This window comes from Cyanistes caeruleus, unplaced genomic scaffold (assembly GCF_971803275.1).
Source record: "Cyanistes caeruleus unplaced genomic scaffold, bCyaCae1.hap1.1 HAP1_SCAFFOLD_76, whole genome shotgun sequence".
In the NCBI taxonomy this organism is placed as follows: domain Eukaryota; kingdom Metazoa; phylum Chordata; class Aves; order Passeriformes; family Paridae; genus Cyanistes; species Cyanistes caeruleus.
Window position 1 is genome coordinate 1,445,757 of NW_028255888.1, and position 21,574 is coordinate 1,467,330.

Here is a 21,574-nt window from a genome sequence, read left to right on the forward strand (position 1 = left end):
TCTAAAAAAAATTGCTCCTTTGAAAAAGAAGCCAAATTTTAAATTATAATTTACTTTTTTTCTCTCCTTTTTTAAACTACTCAGGGCTTCATATAATTCTATTTTATAGCAAAAAGAACATTTGCCAAACAAAGCTTTAAAACAAATAGCCAAGCACTGATACATGGTAAAATGCTGATCTTTTTATCTTTTTTTTTACCATTTCTTATCAGTGTTTTTTCTTCTTCTTTTCACTGCAATAGCATCACAAGTAAGGAGAAAGAAAAAAGGCCACAGTCCATCATCATTTTCATCATTTTACAGAAATTTCTAAAAAATTTTGGGAATGAGGATGGGCAAAATCAGAACTACAAGAACAGGAGGCAACTGCAAGTCCCATCAGAAAGAAACCGGGATTTTCCTGGAAAAAACCAAAATTCAATAACATTGATAAACACAAAAGAAATTCCCAAATAAAATGAAAAATTTGGGCCCTCCCAAGCCTTGGTAACCTGTTGTGTTGGAATTTCTCCTATTCCACCTCCAAGTTATTCTTTTCTCTCGCACTGTATTAGGAACGGCGAGGAGTATGACACTGACTCCCTTGGCTGCATTGTCCAAGAGAGCAAAGTTTATTATTCTTAATCTACTTTTATACACATGTTTGAGAAGGTCTGAGAGGTAAAACTCCCATTGCTCATTAAAGGTACACATCACCTTCATTGCTTAAGTGGAACACCAGCCCTTGACTAACACCTGCAAATTGGTGTCCTTTACCAAGAACTGTTGGGATTCCTTCTTATGCTTTCCCAGGCCAGAGAGAGAAGCCTGTGTGACTTAGTTTCACACAGGCTCTGTGCTCCCTGCCTGCTTTCAGCATCCATACACATCCAGTGCATTTGGTTGGAATGTTATCCTTTTTTTCCCTTCTTAAAAATGCTTTTTTTCCCAGTTCCTTTGTGCTTGTTTCTACTGCGATTTCCCCATTCCCTGCACTATCCAGTATTTTTCTGGATCTGGATTCTCTCCTGCCTCACTCCCCGCTGTCTCAGACACCTGAAATCCCGCCCCCAAAAAAATCCCCAAAACTCTCAGAAGACTGAATCAGCACAACTTGTATCAGCACCATCACCAGAGTGTTCCTCGACAAACAGGCAGATTATTTGGGATGAGAACCCATCATCCAGCAGATCCATGAGTTCCTCCAATGTGGAGCTGGAAAAAGCTGCTAAAATCAGGATTTTGCCATTCTGGGAGTGTTTTGGAGCCCAGGTTTAGTCCCATGGGGAATAAAATCCTTCCTGGTTTGAACCAATCCCTCTGGAATGCTGCACATGGCTCACCTGGGCTGGGAAAAAGCAGAAAAAGTCCTGGATCACACACCTGAGGGAGGGGTCTGTTAATCCTGGCTCATCCCACAAACTTCCATTCCTCAATCAGGGAAGGATGGATTAGGGAAATCCCCTGTCCAGGAGCACCTATGGCACCTCCCAAATAAACATTTCCTTCTTTTTCCAGTTCCAGGAACTGAAATCCTGGATTATTTCCCATCAGGAAATGGGGTTCATTAAAGATCAGGTTTTTTCCCAGCATTCCGGTCTTAAGCACTCCAGCGATTCTGCTATTCTCTATCCCAGGTGTGATTCAGAGGGTTGGGATCTCCTGGAAAAGGGGATTGATGGTTTCTTCCTTGGAAACCCGAGGGCTCTGGTCCTGGCACATCCTGCCATTCTCACCCCCCTCAGATAAACCTGCTCCAATCTGGAGCTCCGGGAAAGCTCCAGAGCAGCCGGCTGTCAGGAACAAGGCAAATCAAGCCGGGGGGCTGCTCATGGAGCTGGATCAAGACGCACCTGGGAGCCCTCAGCAATCCAGCCAGCACCACATGGGCAGGAGGACACAGATGGTGCTGTCAGGCTGGGACAGGGCTTGTGCCTTCAGCAGAACCACCAAAGGCCAAGGGGCTTCTGGCCATTTTCCCTGCACCACTGCACACCTGGGCAGCTTGCTGAGCACAAAGACCCTTTTCCCCCTCTTCCCCTATGCCCTGCAGACCCTGGGCAGCAAAAGAACAGTCTTGCAGTCTGTTTATTAGAACACATCTTTTATTTATACACTACAGAAAAATGATAAAAGAACAGTCTTGAAATAAATGGAGAATGCCTGCTGGATCAGGTGGCCACAGCAGAAAGAGCCTCCCAGATCACGTCTCAGTGGAGCTCCAGCAGCACAGCCAGGCACAGCCCCATGGACGAGGCCGTGTTCTTTTCCCAGCTGTGCATCTCTTTAAATACCTTCATGCACTCTTTGTCTATTTCACTAATGGTGTGGGTGGGATTCTTATTTTTCTTTTTGAGAATTTCTTGGAAGGCTTCCTGATACAAAATGAAGGTGCCATCACTGATCTTTGATGGGATATTATCTTCCTAGTGTTTTTTCAACTGCTTTATTGTGGTTTCTTTACGCTTTGATGGCTTTTGAATTTTTTCCTGTGGCTGCTCTTCTGTTTTTCTGTTAGTTTGTAATCCAATTGTGTCTTGTTGTTTTAACATCAGACAGCATCTCTTGTCACTGATTTGTTTTGCAGTTTTGGATGGGATGTGTTCAGCAATCAGTTTATTAATGTTTTTATTACCCTCATATTGTTTTATTAGTTGGATTAGCAGATTTTCCTCCTCTTCACTCCAGCATTTCTTGTGGGCTCCTCTTGCTGATGTTTCTTTTGGTCTCATGGCTTCTAGCCTCTCCTGGTTTCTGACTGCTGGATGTGCAATTCTTTTATGTGGTCCCAGTCCAATTTTAGTTTGAAAACTCATCTGGCATACATTGCAGGGCCATTTTCCTGGGGATGGTTTTTTTATTTTACCTTTGCATTTTGGATAGTGGCAGGCAATGCTGTGAAAATTTGTATTTTCCAAATCACATTTGGTGCATTTAAATTTGCATTCTCTAATTCCATGTGCTCTGAGTAAATGTTCAATTAATCCAGGCATTTTATTCGTTTTAATACCGCAGCACGGCCAGGGTGGATTCTCATCTGGAACTGATATGACAGGGCAGTCTTCTGATTCCCCATTGTTTGGTGGTTGAATAGTGGTTTCCTCTGGCTCTGATAAAACTGCTGCTTCTTCCTGGGTGGGTGGGGGTGTGGCAGTCTTTTCCTGGCTCTTATCAATCCCGTTATCATCTAGAGATAAGCAAGTCATTGTATCATCACAGTACACATCAGGGTATTCCTCCAGCCCCTCCCGCCCCACACAATGGGCATTACATTCTTCGGCACAATGCATCGAGTTGTAGAACTCCAGTTTTAAACTTTTCCAAACCTCCCTTTCCAATTCTGAGGGTTTAAAATTTGGGTTTTGTGGCGATTTTATATGCCAGTCTTTAAAATTAGTTTGAGTCGCCGTGGACACACGGAGTAGCTTTAAAGCCTTTACCGTGGTGCCGTTTCAAAGTAAAACTAAGTCCAGTTGAGGGAATATTGACTAACAGCACCCCCTCAAGCGCTGTCAGCTTTGCCCAACTTGACCGCGGGCTCGGTTTCAGGCAGGGAGCTTTTAAGGAGCTTCTGCCGATAACTTTTCGACGCAAAATCGTGAAACTGCACTTTGGGTGGCGAGTCCAAAGGCAGGGAGGCAGTGAAAAACACAACCTCACTCACACTGGGGCAGAAATCAGCTAGTTACCCTTGCGGGTATCCAGCGGGACCACGAGGAGGTCTGATTTCAGCGGCTAAGCCCAGTTAGGAATGCAAACTTACCTCTGTTAAGAGTCATAGTGACTCGACTCGAGTCGCCGGCAGAGGCGGCGAGCGGGCGGCCGCTTGCACAGGCCGGCAACGGGGCGTCCCCACCCCGCGGGGAGCAGACACGGCACCAGCCAGCAAGCGGCACCTCGGGGCGGACAGCGGGGAAAAGGAAGCAGGCGGAAGCGGGCGGTGGGACGCGGCTGGAAGCCGCCGGCCCCCGGCGTGACTCGACTCGAATCCCCGGCAGAGGCGGCGAGCGGGCGGCCGCTTGCACAGGCCGGCTCTTCGGCGCTCCGCGCAGGTCTTTGGCCCCGGGCCCGCCTCCGGGGGCTCGCCGGGCGGCCCCGCCCTCTGACGTCACCCTGCCTTGGCACCGCCTTCCGGGCTTTCCCCGCCCCCCTGCGGCTTGGGTTCGGGCCGCCGCCGTCGGCCCCTCCCCGCCCACGGCCCAGGCGGCTCCTCAAGCGGCCGGCCGCTCGGCACCGCGACAACGCCTGCGGGGGCTGAGGAGCGGGCCGACGGGGCCGCCGGCGGCTTGAGGCTCGGTCTCCTCCCTTTCCGAGGAAGCTTTCTCGCCGGCGCTCTCTCGGAGGCTTTCGCTCCGACGGCGGCTTCCTTCCCGCTCGCCCCCGGCCGGCCCCACCGAAACCTGCAGGCGGACGGCAGCCCCGCTGACCGAGCCAGCCGGGCAGAAACCGAGGCGGGAGCAGGGCCGCCATCTGCTCGGGCCCAGACGCGGGAGGGAGCGCCGCCGGCTTCTGAGGGTTCCCTCCTTCCCTCTCAGGGAGACGCGAAGGCGGCGAGGCGCTCAGGCCGATAGGGGAGAGCCGCTCGACGCGTCCCACGGCGGCCCGCCGGCCGACAGCAGGTCTACCCAGCCGCCGGCCGACAGCAGGTCTACCCAGCCGCCGGCCGACAGCAGCCACCAAAGGCCGCTCGCGTGCCACTGGGCTCCACCCCAAAGGCCGCCAACTGCCGAGGGCCGCTGTCCTGGTTTAGGGCAAATTTGGGAGAAAACCTCCAATGGGCCTCCCCCCGGGAAGCAAACCCAGGTGGCCCTTTTCTCCCACCCCTCAACCGGTTCGGAAGAGATTTCTCTGAGAGAAGTGGAAAAATCCTGTTTATTTCACAGGCACAGCACTACCCAGCACAAGAATGAATGATATCAAATTACAAAACCTCTCGCCATTCAGAAGAGATGACGAACTTCAGAGGGTCTCTTTCCTGGGGGTGTTCGCTCTGTTATCAGTCCCTCTGGTGCTGGAAAATGCCGCTGCCCAAGCTGGGCTCCCGGTAGTCCACGGGTGCAAGCTCCCGGTGCTCCCCCGAGTCCCCAGTCCAGAGCAGGTTTGATTCGTTTCAGAAAAAGGGAAAGAAAACAGTCCAGGAAGACCTCTCTGCTCCGGCTAGTTGGAAAGCCAAGGCGATCTGTGTCTTGTGTCTGTCTGTGCTGTAGTCAAAACTCCCGATGCGGGGGGAGCAAGTACAGTCTGATAACAGACTTGGTGCTTCTTTTCCACTCACTTTTACTCTTAGATGGAATTTTTAGAATACAAAATCTGTGTCTGGGTTAGGTGGACGAATGGGGATACAATTTAACATCATAATCAACCCAGGACACGGGGGGTCCCTCAATTTTTTTTTTCTGGAGGTTCACCCCCTCCCCCAATATTTCCTCCATCCCCCTCCCCCCAAACTGAGGTGAGAAAATATTTTTTTTAATTTTTTTCTGGCTTTTTTTTTTTTTATTTCCCCCCCCCCCTTTTTTTTTTTCCCTTTTTTCATCTTTTTATTTATTTACACTTAATTTGGGGGGCCAAGGGGCAGGAATTTTGGGGTGGGGTCACCTGGGGGGACAGGAAACAGGGAGACCCCCCTCCCCAAAAAAACGGGAAAAATCCTGAGATTTCTGGTGTTTCTCCCCCCACCCAAGGTATGAAAAAATTTATGTTCTCAGATTTTTGGTGATTTTTGGGGAGAGAGTTGCAATTTTGGTGGAGGTTTTGGGAAGGCTTGCTGGTTTTTGGGGAGTTCTCCCAGGATTTGGGGTGGAATTGGAGAAATTTGGGGGTTCAGGGGGAAATTTGGGGTTTTGGGGTGAAACTCTGAAGGTCCTCGGGGGAATTTTGGGGTTTTAGGGCAAGAATTTAAGGATTTTTTTCTAACATTTGGGTGTTTGGGGAGGAAGTTTGGGGCTTTGGGGAGAACTTTGGGGTTTTTAGGGAGAGGATTTGGGATTTGGGGAAAAAAATTGGGGATTTGGGAGGGAAAATTTGGTGGTTTTGGGGGGAAATTCAGGGGTCCTGGTGGAGTTCTGATTTTGGGAAGGGGATTTGGGGAGGATTTTTTGTCTTTTGGGGGAATTTTCCATTGATGGGGAGAAGTCCTAATCCCAGTGAGGAGGGGCATTTTGGGGAGGCCTGAATTTGGGGAGGGGTCTCAGGGAGGATTCCCAATTTTGGAGTGAGATTTGGGGGATTTTCCAGCGATGGGGAGGTGTCTTGGGGGTGGGATTTGGGGAGGGGTCTCATTGGGGCACCATCCTGAGCTGGAAGCGGGGGAGATGTTGGGAGTGGAATTTGGGGAGCGTAATAAATGGAAATGATTTGTGCTAACTAAATTGTAACTATTTGGAAAGTTATTATTAGAAGCAATCAAGGGAATTGGTGATACAAGGCAGATGTACCCCTTTGCAGATGTTACGTGTTGAAATTAAGGTACAGGATGTAGTTTTGAGGTAAGTGGTGTCCCAAGAAGAAATCAACCTTGAGATGGATAAAGTTGGAACAACTTTAGGCATAGGCCTGAAGATTATGAAGTGTAAGACTAATTAGTGGAACACAATGCTTATTTACATAACACTTAGTACCCATGCAAAACCTGTAAGGTTATCCAGAGGACAATGAGGATGAGTGTAAGCCTTCATCCAAAATACCATCGAAAGGAGACTGAAGACCCCCTAGCAACAAGTGAGGCTTGCGCCATGAAGAATAGTGATGTAAAATTAAAGAATCAAAAACAGGAGGAGACTTAGGGGAAACATGAATGAATATGTATAAGCATACAGTATATAAGTTTAGTTTGAATTGCTTTGTTTTGGTACGTGAGGCAGGGTGAGAAGCCCTGCCCATACCCCAGACAGTTTTGCTCATGCTTTAATCATACTCAATTACTAGCAAATTATATTCACATATATATATATATATATATATATATGAAGATATTCACTACATTGTACTCTTTTACTGAATTGTTTTCCTTTTATACCAAATATCTATTCAATCCACTAAATAGTATTATTTTATTATATTGCATCCTTGTATTCAATTCACTAAGTTGTATAATTTTTTCCCTTGTTATTTAATTGCTGCTAATTCAATAGATCTAGTTGTCTGATTTTAATTTCATTTACAACAGCACCAAGAAGAAAAGGGGCTTACTGAGAGCAAGCAAACTTAATCCTCTGCCAGGACACAAATTTAGAGGGCAAAAAATTAAAAAACCCCACAGCATCAGCCCAGCTTCCCAGTGAGAAGGGTTGGAACTCTCTGCCCTCAACACTTCCCCAGTAGGTTTACAAAGGGAACTGGGATCTAAGCTGTGCCCTCTGAACCAACAGAGCCAGCCTCCCTTCAAGCTGAAAAGCCACGGCCCCAGTTATAGCCCTGGGTGCCTCCTGTGCCCCAGAGAATGGCCCGGCTCACCCGGCCCAGCCTGGCCCGAGCAGCCCGGACTGGCCTCAAGGGATGGGCTCCACCTGCCCGCTGTGCCCACAGGCCGGGCCCAAGGGCTCACAAGAGGCTTCCTCCCAGCTCTGCAAAACCTCGGCCAAGACTGTCCCCTTTGCTGTGCTGAGAAGAGTAAAAACCCCTCTCAGTTTAACCCCACTGCACTCCTCCTGGGGAATCCCTGCACACCTCAGGAGAGAGCCCAAATTTGCCCAGTGTGCCTCATGAGGTGCAGGCCCAAGTGATGCCACTGAAGGAAATGTGCCCTCACAGCCCAGGGACGCTCAGCACGGGTTCCCCCAGCCCCTCAGGGCCCCACCGCTGGTCACGGCAGCCCCTGCCTGGCTCCTGCCTGCCCACACCGTGGGCACCCCCGGCTGCTCCTGGACATGGAGCTCAGCCAAGGCTGGTGCCGTGTGGGCTTTGCTGGTGGTACCAGCCAGACACTGGGGTGAGAGCTCCATCTCTTTATTTGAACAAAAAACATGGGCCAACCCTTGCTCTGGTGGACAGGGGCTGCCCAGTTTCTGTCCTGGCCAGGGAACAGGGCCAGGGGACTCAGGGGCAGAGGGTCTCGCTTGGGAGGTGTGCGTCTTGGGATGCCCTGAAGACGGGGTTGCAGCCGCAGCACAGCAGATGGGGAGAGATGTGAAGAGCGAGGATAACAGGTCAGCTTCTCAGAGACTAAAATCTTTGGCTGCTCTTCTGAAGCTGCAGAGGTGCTCCTGTGGAGAGGGGAGGTGGCTGAGGCCCCCAGCTACCGCTGGCACTCAGGGACCCTCCTGCACAGCAGGGCCCAGAGCGGCCAAGGCTCCCCAGCAGGGCTGGAGCTGCTGGCACAGCTTGGCCCAGCTGGACAGCTGCCCCTCAAGGCCCCAGCGAGCAGGGGATGGCTCTGGGCAGGGTCCCTGGCCAGGAGTGGGCCCCAGAGCACCTCTGCCTTTCAGGGGCAATCTCGTCCCCGCTCTTTCTCCTGCCCACCTTGCTTTGCCTCTGCCTGCTGCTCCTGGGGCTGCTCTTGGCCAGGCAGCCTCAGTGGGAGCCAGCACTGGCTGCAGCCCCAGCGGGCTCCCCAGGACATGGCCCAGCAATTAAGAGGCCAATGAAAGGCCTGGGCAGCAACATAACTCTCAGCAGAGTTATTTGGGCAACCACTGATTACCCACAAGTGCACAGCAGCCTCACTGGGAATGTTTCCTGACCATGAGCAGCCTTTCAAGAAGCTGTTTGAGGCCGAGATTGCAAAACACTCACCGTTTTCCCTTCCGGCAATACCAGATTCCGGCACAGCACATCATCAGGAAAACTGCTCCGCCAGCCACAATGGCCATTAACTTAATCAAACCATCTGTTCCCTGGTAGAAAACTCTTCTCATGCTTTCCCAGATCTTCTGAGCATGTGCTGTGGTGCCAGCTGCATCTGTGGGAGCAATGGGCAGCGTGAGCCTGTGCTTTGCTCCACTGCTGAGCTGGCAGCACGCTGGATACAGCCAGGACGTTCTCTGTTTCCCCCAGAGCTGGGGCCTGCAGGCACCTTGCCGCCCCTTGGCACAAGACTGCTCAACCCCCTGAGCTCGAATGACCCGATTTCTCTGTGCTGTGCTGGTCTTCTCCAGGCAATTCTTGTCAAAGACATGGATAAGGATCAGGAAAATGCCCACGGTTTTGGAAATGCTCCAGGGCCACCCCTCTTCCAAACAGACCCTAAACCTGAACTAGCCTGAGACTGGAAATTTTCAGGGGATCTCAAGGTGTGCGTGGCCCATGGTGCAGTTTGGGCTCCCTGTCAGCTGATGCCAAATGCCTTCCTGCAGGGACTGGGGAGAAGCTGCAGCCAGGCCAGGCTGGGAAACAGCCCTGCAGGCCATGAAAGCAGCAGTGGGGCAGTGAGGCTACCATGGATTCCTTCCTGCTGTGCCGGGCACACGGCGTGTCCAGATGTGCAGAGAAAGCCCCTGGCTGCTGAGTCACAGGAGAAGGCTGAGGGACATGAACCCACCATGGCATCCCTCCAGATCATTCAGGATTATGTCCAGGTATTTGAGTTCCCCCATTGCTACATTACTATCTCCTATAGGTTTGTTCTTCTTTCTCAGGGGACCATTATATAAAGTATTTGCATTTCCCAGGAATGGATCCCACAGAATCAGTGCTCAGCCTGTGGGATCAGCAGGGATGCACCACACACCCCAGTGATGGGAGCTGGGCTTGCTTGCAGAATTTAGCTCAGGAGCTGGGAAAGTCCTTGCTGCAGACAAACCTGTAACTCAACAGCCACAGAAGCTTCAGTCATGTCTGCTGATCTGCACAGGCAGCACTGAGCCACAGGAGCAGTGAGAGGATCACGTAGGACAAGGGCACACACGTGCACGGCTCTGTCCTGGCACCTGCAGCAATGCCACCCTGGCCGACCCTTGGGCTCTGAGCTGGCGGCTCTCCCAGGGGGAAAGGCCTTGACCTACCCTCAGAATCTTCCTCATCATCAGGCTCAGTAACTGATACGGACAGGGAATCCAGATCATCTTCATCATCAGGTTCATCTGCAAAGAAAGTCAGGACAGAACAACTCCCGTGACACTGCTGAAGATTCTTCTTCAGGCTGGAGTGGCAGTGAGTGCACCCAGGTGACTGCTGCCCTCCAAGACACTCCCTCCTCTCTGCCTTCCACTCAGGAGCAAGGACAGGGGGACCACGTGCCTGCAGTGGGCCCACAGTGGGATGGAAGGAGCCCCTTGCACGGCAGTCAGGGGAGAAAGGACTCCCTGGAGCTGCCAGCAGCTCTGAACTGAGCCTCAAGCAGGGCCAGGGCTTGGCAGCTGGAGCAGGAGCATCTCAGGTTCCCTGGGGCCAGAAAGGAGCCACACAAGGCAGAGCCCCAGGGCACAGCCCTGAGCCCAGCCCTTCCCTCTCTGCTCTTCTCTGTGGCTGCACAGAGCACACGGAAGGAGACACTGGCATTACACACAGGAAGAGGATCGACAGCTAAATGCTCCTTCCTCCCACTGACATCAATGCTGTGGGATCACTCAGGGCTCCAGAAGGGAGCAGGGCAAGGTTTCCAGAATCCGTCAACCTTCAGATTCTTGAGGGAAATGGCACATGAGTGAGCTTTTGCCACCTTGACACGGATTGTTCTGTGCGGAAAGGGACATTGAGAACTTGCCTCCAGCATCTGGCAAGGTCTTCAAACCGCCATTTACCAGCACTTCCAGATGCTCCATGTCACCATCCCAATCTAGAAGGGAGCACAGATCAGAACCATTCCATGGTGTGCTGGGATCCCCTTCTGCCTTAGGGAACTGGGCACTGCAAGGAGGTCACGTAAGGCCATGGGAGCCAGATGTCAATGGACATGGCCAAAGCTGCAGAGGGGCCTGAGGAAAGCTCTGGACTGGCTCTGTACATTCTCAACACCTTTTCCATGCTCTGTGCAAAATCCCTGAAAGGCAGGCACTGCCAAGGAGCAGAGATTTACAGCTCAAGCCTCAGCAGGGCTCAGGCCCAGAGGCACAGCAATTACCTCCTGGGACTGTGCCTGGCATGGCCTCCCTTCCTGCAGCAGAGGCTGCCCATGAGCCACTGCTTCCTCCGGGAAATGGCACCTTCAGCACAGCCTTTGGGTTCATCTCTGGAGGAAGTAAGAGCCACAGCTGGATCAGATAGAACCATTCCCCATTGAGGAGGTGGCATGTTCAAGTGGCAATATTTGTTAAAGTCATGGTTAAGGATCAGGAGAAAGGCCAGGTTATTTGGGCTGGCCAGGGCCCTCCCTCCTCCAAACAGCCCCTACACCTGATCTAGCCCAAGACCGGGAAATTGCAAGGGATCTCTGGCTGTGCATGGCCTGTGCTGCAGTTTGGGCTCCCTGTCAGCTGATGCCAAATGCCTTCCTGCAGGGACTGGGGAGAAGCTGCAGCCAGGCCAGGCTGGGAAACAGCCCTGTTGGCCATGAAAGCAGCAGTGGGACAGCGAGGCTGACATGGATCCCTTCCTGCTGTGCCAGCCATAGCATGTCCAGATGTGAAGAGAAAGCCCCCAGCTGCTGAGTCACAGGAGAAGGCTGAGGGACATGGACTCTCCAGTTCACTCAACATCTTATCCATGTGTTTGGATGTCTCCAGCGACTTACTATCCTCTGTAGGTTTGTTCCTCCCTCTCGGAGAACCTTAACAGAAAGTATTTCCATTTCAGATGAATGGATCCCATAGAACCAGGGCTCAGCCTGGGGGATCAGCAGGGACAAACCACTCACCCCTGTGATGGGAGCTGGGCTTGCGTGCAGCAACCAGAAAAGGAGCTTGAAATGTCTTTGATGCAGACACACCTGTAACTCAACAGCCACAGAAGCTTCTGTCACCTGGTTTGTGACAGGTTGTCAATGATTATTTCTTGTTGGGACAGTGAGAACATACCTGCATGGGGCTCCAGAGGCTTAAAATCTTCATGCAGCCAAGCTGCTGGAGGAGCCTTCCTATCACCCTTGTCTAGAAAGGAGCACAGATCAGAACCATTCCATGGTGTGCTGGGACCCCCTTCTGCCTTAGGAAACTGGGCACTGCAAGGGGGTCGGGGGATGGCCAAGGGAGCCAGATGTCAGTGGACATGGCCAAAGCTGCAGAGGGGCCTGGGGAGCTCTGGACTGGCTCTGGACACTCTCCACCTTCTTTGCAGGCCCTGTGCAATATCCCTGGTGGGGTAGCGGCACCAGCCCAGGGCCCAGGGGCTCTCCCTGCCACAGAGGAAACCATTAAGCCCTGGGCCAAACTGCAGCATTCAGTGCCACAGACATCCCTACCTCCGTCCTGCCCTCTCTCCTGCCCTCCGTCCTTCAGCTGGGACAGCTCCCCCAGCCCAAGGGGACAGAGCCAGGCCCTCTCAGGGCACACTGGAGCTTTACCCTCCCCTCAGCCCTTTCCCCACCATGGGCATTCCTTGAAGCCGCTGCCAGGTTTTGGGATGTGTCTCCCATGGAGGGACCTCAGCAGAACTGCTCAGTAGCCGAGTGCCCTGAGCCTGCTCAGGATAATTCCTCTGCACTGTGCTCACACAGCCAAGCAACAGAGATGGCAGCTCAAGCCTCAGCAGGGCTCAGGCCCAGGGGCACAGCAATTACCTCCTGGGACTGTGCCTGGCATGGCCTCCCTTCCTGCAGCAGAGGCTGCCCATGAGCCACTGCTTCCTCCGGGAAACGCTGCCTTCAGCACAGCCTTTGGGTTCATCTCTGGAGAAAAGAAGAGCCACAGCTGGATCAGGTGGGGCTGTTCCCCAACAGGAAGGTGGCATCTTCAAAAGGCAATACTTGTCCAAGTCATGAATAAGGTTCAGGAAGCCATCAAAACTTCGGAGCCAGGACAGGGCCCTCCCTCCTCCAAAGAGCTGCCATTCCACATCTACCCCAAGACTGGGAAATTGCAAGGGATCTCTGGCTGTGTATGGCCTGTGCTGCAGTTTGGGCTCCCTGTCAGCTGATGCCAAATGCCTTCCTGCAGAGGCTGGGGAGAAGCTGTAGCCAGGCCAGGCTGGGAAACAGCCCTGCAGGCCATGAAAGCAGCAGGGGGCAGTGAAGCTGCCATGGATCCCTTCCTGCTGGGCCAGGAATGACGTGTCCAGATGTGCAGAGAAAGCCCCTGGCTGCTGAGTCTCAGGAGAAGGCTGAGGGACTTGGACCCACCATAGTGTCTATCCAGTTCACTAAGCATCTTGTCTTCTGTGGGTTTATTCCTCCCTCTCGGAGAACCTTAACAGAAAGTATTTCCATTTCAGATGAATGGATCCCACAGAACCAGGGCTCAAGCCTGTGGGATCAGCAAGGACACACCACTCACCCCTGTGATGGGAGCTGGGCTTGCGTGCAGCAACCAGAAAAGGAGCTTGAAATGTCCTTGATGCAGACACACCTGTAACTCAACAGCCACAGAAGCTTCTGTCACCTGGTTCATGACAGGTGGTCAATGATTATTTCTTGCTGGGACAGTGAGAATATACCTGCATGGGGCTCCAGAGGCAGAAAATCTTCATGAAGCCAAGCTGCTGGAGGAGCCTTCCTACCACCCTCATCTGGAAGGAAGCACAGATCAGAACCATTCCATGGTGTGCTGGGACCCCCTTCTGCATTAGGGAACTGGGCACTGCAAGGGGGTTGGGAAAGGCCGTGGCAGCCAGATGTCAGTGGACATGGCCAAAGCTGCAGAGGGGCCTGGAGAGCTCTGGGCTGGCTCTGGTCACTCTCCACCTTCTTTGCAGGCCCCATGCAACATCCCTGGTGGGGCAGCGGGACCAGCCCAGGGGCTCTGGGGACTCTCTCCCACGCACAGAGGAAGCCCTCCCTTAAGCCCTGGGGGAAAACCATCCCCAATGCTTCCCAGGGAGAAGGAAGTGCTGTCTCAGGAAAGGGAAGCCAGGCCCTGGGCTCACCTGCTCCCTGTGCTTGCCACGGAGCAGCCTGGGCAGCCCTGTCAGGCAGGGCCACTGCCAGGAGGAGCAGGAGGAGGAGGCGCAGAGCAAAGGCCATGGTGCCTTGCCCACTGCCAGTCCTGCAGCTCTTGCTGCCACCACTGTCCTGACACCGCTGTCCCAATGTCAGCACCACTGCTGCCGCCGCCGCTGCTGCCACAACAGTCGTGGTCAGGGACTGACTGCTTGGTCCTTGTGGTGCTGTGCAACCACGGGGCTCTGGGACCTCTGTGACCTCAGAGCCTGCTGTCACCTCAGCCTGCTGTCACCCCAGAGACTGCTGTGACCTCATGGCCTTGGCTGTACCCCCTGAGTGTTCTCCCATCTGTACTCCAATCTGTACTGGACTGATTGTAAATCTTTGACTTCATCAAAGGGTCATTGCTAAACAAAACCTTGGTTTTGCCTGCTGACATTGCTGGTCATGTTCTGTCCCATGAGATGCTCTTGATGGTTGCCTCTTTTCCTGGGCATGGCACTGGAGGAGGTGCAGGCCCAGGTGATGCCACTGAAGGAAATGTGCCCTCAGCCCAGGGACACTCAACACAGACTCCCCCAGCCCCTCGGGGCCCCGCTGCTGGTCACAGCAGCCCCTGCCTGGCTCCTGCCTGCCCACACCGTGGTCAGCCCTGCCTGCTCCTGGACATGGAGCTCAGCCAGGGCTGGTGCTGTGTGGGCTTTGCTGGTGGTACCAGCCAGACACTGGGGTGACAGCTCCATCTCTTTATTGGAACAGAAGAGCTGTGTCAGGCCCTGCCCTGGCAGGAGGGACCCACCTTCAGTCCAGGCCACAGAGCAGGGCGGGTTCCCTCAGGGACACAGGGCCTTGCTTTGGGTGGTGGCAGCATCTGCACAGCAGCAAGCTGGTAATGCAGCTGTGACAGGGACATCACGTATGGGCATGGAGATGTGAAATGTGTGGTGCAGGTGTCCCTGAGGGAGGTGTTTGGCCTTTCCTGTGAAGCTGCAGAGGGGAACCTGTTGAGAGAGGAGATGGCTGAGGCCCCAGCTGCAGCTGGCACACAGGGACCCTCTTGCACACTGGGAGATTCTCACTGTGCTCAAAGTTTCCCTCTGAAGACTAAGAGCTGAATGTGGATGGGCTTAGCAACTGGTCTGCAGGCCAAACAATTGAGGTAGCAAAAGAAGAAATAGAGAAAATACAAGTTTATCCATAGCAAGGAAGAAAGCAAGGCCGTTAGCATGGAAACCAATAAAAAGGTGCATAAGGCATATTTACAGTTGTAATAAATGGAATTGGTTCGTGCTAACTAAATTGTAACTGTTATTAAAGTTATTATTAGAAACAATCAAGAATCAGTGTTACAAAGCAGATGTACCCCTTTGCAGATGTTACATGTCAAAATTAAGGTACAGGATGTAGTTTAGAAGATAAATGGTGTCTCAAGACCAAAATGGCCTTGAGATGGACCAAAATTAGAAGAAATTTAGGCATTGGGCGTAAGGATTAGTAAATATAAGGCTAATTAGTAGACTAACATAACACAAGGCTTAGTACGCACATGCAAACCTGTAAGGTTATCCAAAGGACAATGAGGAAGAAGAGAAGCCTTCACCAAAAGACCACCAAATAAAGACTGAAGACCTCCTAACAACAAGTGAGGCATGTGCCGTGAAGAAAAGTGATGTTAAGTCAGAAAAATTTGCAATAGGAGGAAACTTACAGGAAACATTAATGAATATGTATAAGCATACAGTATATGAGTTTAGCTTGAAGTGCTTTGTTTTGAAGGTGAGGCAGGGTAGCCTCCATACCCTGGTGGGTTTTGCTTATGCTTTAATCATACTTAATTACTAGTAGATTATATATATAAATTTTATTTTTTTATTAAACTGTATTATTTTACTAAACTGCATTCTTTTACACCACACTATTATTCAGTTTAGTAAATTGTATTCATTTTTAATTAAACTGCCATTAAGCCAAGGGACCTAGTTGTCAAAATTCTAATTTCATTTATAACAATATTTTAGCAAAGAAAGCTTGTACAACAACATTGGTATTTAAAAAACATGACACAATATGAGCTATATTAACAAAGAAGGCACCTTACAGTGACAACATTCTACTGTTCAAACTGTAAAACATCTTTGTGTACTGATCAGAAGGTCGTGATTTACTCTTTATCATCCTGATGCTGAATGTCTCTGTAGGCAGTCTGGTCACAGGGAAGAATGAATCCCTTGCAGGCTGCCCCTGTTTGGACAACCTGCTCCTCACCCCGAGCCTCAGCATGTCTGACATGGCCCACCTGGGACTGACATCCCAAAACATTGATAACATTTCTCTTTAGAATTTTTCTTTATCATTAAAATCTAATTACTTAATAAAAATAAAATTTTATTTTTTTATAATAATATTGTTCTGTACTTTTAGAACCTAATTTTTATATTTACATAAAAGAATTGATACATTTTTAGCAACTAAAAACCTTATCATTCCTTGGTCAAAGTACCACAATTCCCTTCATTAATTAATTGATCACTATTTCTCCCTCTTTATGCTAATTACAACTACTTTTAGTCCTTTGATCATATTTTTTAATCATTTTCTCAGACAGGGTAAAAGAGACCACTTTGGGGTCCATAGAAACTTTTCTGGGGAACATTTGGGGCAGTTTTGTGTCTGGGGAGGGAATTTAGAGAGAACTTGGTGGTCTGGAGGACACCTGGGGGAGCCAGGTGGGCACTTAGGGATTCTGTGGGACAATTCATGGTTTGGGGGAGCACTTGAGCGTCCAGGGGGGCGCTTGGAAGTCAGGGAGGGGAATCTGGGGATACTTCGGGGACCGGGCGGGCACTTGCGAGACTGTAACGGGGAATCTATGGGGCGCGGGGGATGATGGGAGTTGTAGGCGCCGATATAATACAGTTTAACGGGGCCGCGGAGCATCACGGGAGTTATAGGCGCATCTCCAGTGGGTTCCGGTGGGGCGTGGGGCATGACGGGAGATGGAGTCATGACTGGAATGGCACTCTATGGGCGCCGCGGAGCATGACGGGAGCTGTAGTCCCGAAAGTGGCTCGGAAGGCGCGTTTGGCGGTGCAGGGAAGCACTCCGAGAGAACTTTTCCGTCCGAGTTGTGATTGCAGGTCCTCGGGGCGAATGTATACGGCTCGGGAGCACTTGGGGGGAACCTGGGGAGCTGTAACCGGGCTCTTTGGGGCGTGGGGCACGGCAGGAGGTTTGGGCGCGGAACTGTGTTCTGGGATGATGGGAGATGAATTCCCAGCCGTGTCTGGAAGGGGCATCTGTGGTGTCGGGAGAACTCAGGGGTCCAGAGATGCTTTGGGGGGTCCTGAACGGGCGCTGAGGGGGCACTCGGGGATCCTGGAGGGTTTGGGGCACACTTATGGGACATATGGGGGGCGATGCCGGGGTTCTGGGGAGTGCAGGGCATGTTCCCAGTTCCTCACAACCTGGTCTCAATTGCCCCCTGCAGGCTCCTACTCACTGCCAGGACGATCCCAGTATGATATCCCAGTGTGATGTCACTACACAGCCAGTGCAATCTCAGCCACTGCCAGGATGATCCCAGTACAAACCAGTCCCTGCCATTGCTGCCACTCCTGGGATCCCCCAGCCCTCTCTGTGTTCCCCCCTCCTGCATCTCCCCAGAGGAGCCCCAAGGGCTGGCAGTCCCCAGCCAGGGTCTCCAGCCAGCCCCAGGTTGGATCTGCAGCCCCCAGTTTTCCCAGTTTCCCTCTCCTTTTCCTCAGGCCAGGTTCCCCCTGTCCCCAGAGGGTGGGAGCAGCGGAGAGCCCCGCGCTGCCCATCCCGACCTGTCCCGGCTCCATCCCCGCTCCTGCTGTGGGCTGTGAGGGGCTCGGGAACAGGGCACTGAGGGTGTCACTGCTCCTGGGGGAGGAGGAGGAGGAGGGATGAAAGAGGAGCAGGAGGAGGAGGAGGGACAAATGAGGATCAGGGAAAGGAGAAGGAACTACAAGGTCCAGCACTCCCTGAATTTATAGTCCCCCACCTGTGCGATCATCACCCACCATCCCACAGGTGACTGGGGAGCGGGAGCTTTGCCCAGATATCCTGGGCGGGTCCCTGGGTTGGGTTCATTTGGGGGGGGGATGTTTGGAGAATGTGGAACTTCAAAGCTGAGTGGAAAATCCTACTTGGGGGGATATTGGGGGGTCCCACCGTCCTTAAGTGGGGAGATGGAAACAGGGGGAACTTTTCAGATTCCTGGCACTCTCAGCAGCCCGGGGAGGGCAGGGATCGAGCAGACAGGTGATCCCCAGTACAAGCGTGACTCCCAGCAGCTGGGACAGGGGGGAACCCTTGAACCCCAAACAGGAGAGACCAGAGATGGGGAACTCCTGGGAGGCATTTTCAGGCTGAATTTTGGTGTTTTCTGGAGGTTTTATGGACCCCAGATGTCCGATGACTTCTAGAGATGAACGCGGGCAGAGGGACCTGCAAACTCAATGTCCTCATCCCTTGTATTTCCCCAAACCAGGATTTCCCATTGCCAAACCTTGGCTGGATGGAGAGGAAGGCTGCGAGGAAGAGGAAGATGCCTCGGGACACCCAGGCAGGTGAGGAGGAAGTCAGTGCCCCTTTCCCTCTCTCTCCTGCTCCATCTCCCAGCCCAGCATGGCCCCCAGCTGCAGGACAACCCTGTTGCCGAGGCTGTCCTGCCGGGGATGCACTGGGGGGATCTCCTTCCCCTTCCCTCTGTCACAGAGGCAAATCCCATCCTCTCCTTGTCCTTCCTCCCTCAGACAAGGAGCTGAGGATGGAGACCAGGGAGGAAAAATCCCTGCAGCAGAACCTTGTGGAAGAGGCTGATTTGAGCAGTTCCACAGTGCAGGAATCCAATGGGGAGGAAAAGCCCCGGAGATCCCGCAGGAGGAGAAGCTCCAAACCCATCCCAGGGTGCTCTGAGGAGGAAAGACCCACCCTGTGCCGGGAAGGCGGCCGGAGATCCAGCCGGGGCTCTGAGCTGGTAGTCCATGAGCAGCTTCACAAAGGGCAGAAGCGCTACAAGTGCTTGGAGTGTGGGAAGAGCTTCAGCCAGAGCAACAGCCTGATCTGCCACCAGATGATCCACACTGGGGAATGGCCCTACAAGTGTGGGAAATGTGGGAAGGGCTTCAGCTTTAACTCCAAACTCATCATCCACCAGCGCAGCCACACTGGGGAGAGGCCCTATGAGTGTCCCAAGTGTGGGAAGAGTTTTCGGATCAGCTCCAGTCTCCTCGTGCACCAGAGGATTCACACAGAGGAGAGGCCCTTTCGCTGCCCCGACTGTGGGGAGGGCTTCAAGCACAGCTCCACCCTCACCATTCACCGGCGCATCCACACTGGGGAGAGGCCCTTCAAGTGTGGGGAATGTGGGAAGAGCTTCAGCCGGAGGTCCCACCTGATCCGCCACCAGAGGACCCACTCCGGGGAATGTCCCTATGAATGTGAGGAATGTGGGAAGAGCTTCAGCCGGAGGTCCCAACTGACCATCCATCAGATGATCCACACTGGGGAGAGGCCCTACGAGTGTCCAGAATGTGGGAAGAGGTTTCAGACCAGCTTCCAGTTCCTCAGGCACCAGCAGATTCACACGGATGAGAGGCCCTTCCGCTGCCGTGACTGTGGGGAGTGCTTCAAGCAAAACTCCCACCTCATCACCCACCCGCGCATCCACACTGGGGAGAGGCCTTATAAGTGTGACGAATGTGGGAAGGGGTTCAGCCAGAGCTCCAGCCTCAGTACCCACAAACGCATCCACACCGGGGAGAGGCCCTATGAGTGTCCCCACTGTGGGAAGAACTTCTCAGACAGCTCTCAATTGACCAGACACAAACGGAGGCACCACTAAGGGAAGCCCTGCGAGTGCTCCAAGTGCAGGAAGAGCTTCGTGCGCTGCTCCAACTCCATCCCCCATCAGTGGACCCACGTTGGGCAGAGCCCTGATGGCCCATGTTCCCTGTGATCTGTGTTGGGAAGACACTGGGCTGGTGGTCGTTTTGGTTTTGTTCGAATTATCTTTAGATTCATCTTCATCCCTTTGGAACAGACTAAATTGGGGTAAAAATCAACAAATTAATGGCATCTAATTAATCAATGGCACCTAAAACCTCACATTTTACTAGTGCTTCAAGAGCAACTGGGAATCAGGGAGCTACTTGAGAGTATTTAGGGGTTGTGGGGTATTTGGAGTTGTCTCCATTTCTTGGCACTCAAAGAGATGAGGGGCTTCAATCTGTCACCTCAAGACCTCTCAGTGCCTCTGAATGCTAATCAGTCCCACCCCAAAATTATTCAATTCCACCCCCCCCCCAGCTATGATGCCCTTAGTTTTAGCTTTCATATTTTTCATATTCTGCACTGCCTAGGTTTGTAGTTTTGAACTTCGTATTAATTGTTAGTGTCAGAAAAAATTAATCCACAAACACCAGAGGTTTATATCCAAAAAGGAGACAGAGGAGTGCTTTCAATTTATTCAAATAAAGGGAGAGACCATGGGGCATTCCCCTGGGATCTCTCTAATTTTTGGAGGGCGCAGCCTCCCTTTTATCCCAATTCCAGGCCATACGTCCCTTCTCCCTTTCCCCATAGGCTGAGGGATTTGAGAGGTACAGACTTCCTGGTACTCATGATACCTGAGATACCATCCCCCCTCCCCCCAGTGCATAATCTCCTTCTTAGTTCTTAGCCCTTGTGGAATTTTGTGGTGCTTCCCCAGTGTCTCTTTCATCTTTCAGTTGAATCCATCCCATTGTTTCTGTTATCTCTCAGTGATAGTTTCATTTTATCGGCAGACTCACAGCTTGTTTGTAAAGACAAGTGTCACTCTGATAGTATAAGGTTTTAAAATCTTAGAAAATTTGGGGACTTAGAAAGAAAGTTAGGTTTGGTGAGCCCGGGAAGAGTAGGTCCTGGGAAGTGTTAGGCCTTGTACTTGCTAAAGATCATGTCAAACTGCACCTGTGTAATTGGTATATGATGAATGATACAATTGTTAGATGTGATTAGCTATAATTATTGTTTAAAGAACATGAGGAACAATGTTAGGGGGTTGAGGGGGATCAGGAGAAATCCATGCTTGGGTAAAAACAATGCATACAATAGAACAATGTAAGTTTAATAATTAATATGAAAGTTATATAATGATAGAGTATAAAAGTATGTTCAACTCAAAACGAAGTCAGGTTAGATTTGGGTATGTGTAACCCTGACACCCAGAGCTCTTAATAAAGCACCTTAATTTAATCATTCTGTGATTATGTGTGTTCCTGAACACTAACATTTTGGCGACCCCAGATGGGACCTTGTGAGTGCTGCTGAGCAAACTCACGACCCGATCACGCTCCAGCCGGCACCGAGGGATTCTTGGGGACCCTATCAGGTGCGACCGTCTCTGCTGCTCACAATTTCCCCAGGAGAGAAAGGTAAGATGCTTTACTGTGGGGGTCAGGAAACCAGCTGATTCAGAGATCCTGGCTCTCCCTTGGAGGCAAGGCACTTTCTCTCAGAGATAGAAAAGTATTACTCCCAGAAATCTTTGAGTTAGTTGCCTAGGCGCCGTCTGTCAGACGACTGCAATAGCGTTGCAGATCCAGCATTTGTGGTATATTGTAGTTATAATATGGAGAAACTTAAAGGGATTTTGGGCAGCAATGCTCCCATACCGGA

The 21,574-nt window shown here is 51.8% G+C and overlaps 2 protein-coding genes across 2 annotated transcripts in view; one reads left to right on the forward strand and one right to left on the reverse strand.

Annotated features, from left to right (window-relative positions):
• Nucleotides 1–14,118, reverse strand: part of LOC147646921 (serine/threonine-protein kinase MARK2-like) — a 46,418-nt gene extending 32,300 nt beyond the window's left edge. The window contains exons 1-9 of the mRNA XM_086872725.1: nt 13,873–14,118; nt 13,444–13,515; nt 13,284–13,355; nt 11,711–12,679; nt 10,622–11,623; nt 9,921–9,998; nt 8,713–8,878; nt 7,895–8,183; nt 3,743–3,875 (exon numbers count right to left, since the gene is read on the reverse strand). Coding sequence (XP_086728851.1) covers nt 3,743–3,875; nt 7,895–8,183; nt 8,713–8,878; nt 9,921–9,998; nt 10,622–10,679 — 724 coding nt within the window. The 5' untranslated portion in view covers nt 10,680–11,623; nt 11,711–12,679; nt 13,284–13,355; nt 13,444–13,515; nt 13,873–14,118. The remainder of the gene's footprint in view (nt 1–3,742; nt 3,876–7,894; nt 8,184–8,712; nt 8,879–9,920; nt 9,999–10,621; nt 11,624–11,710; nt 12,680–13,283; nt 13,356–13,443; nt 13,516–13,872) is intronic.
• Nucleotides 14,119–18,404: 4,286 nt separating this feature from the next.
• The window catches only part of LOC147646922 (uncharacterized), a 166,622-nt gene continuing 163,452 nt past the window's right edge, over nt 18,405–21,574 (forward strand). The window contains 2 exon segments of the mRNA XM_086872734.1: nt 18,405–18,480; nt 18,667–19,698. Of these exon segments, the coding sequence (XP_086728860.1) occupies nt 18,429–18,480; nt 18,667–19,698 (1,084 nt within the window). The 5' untranslated portion in view covers nt 18,405–18,428.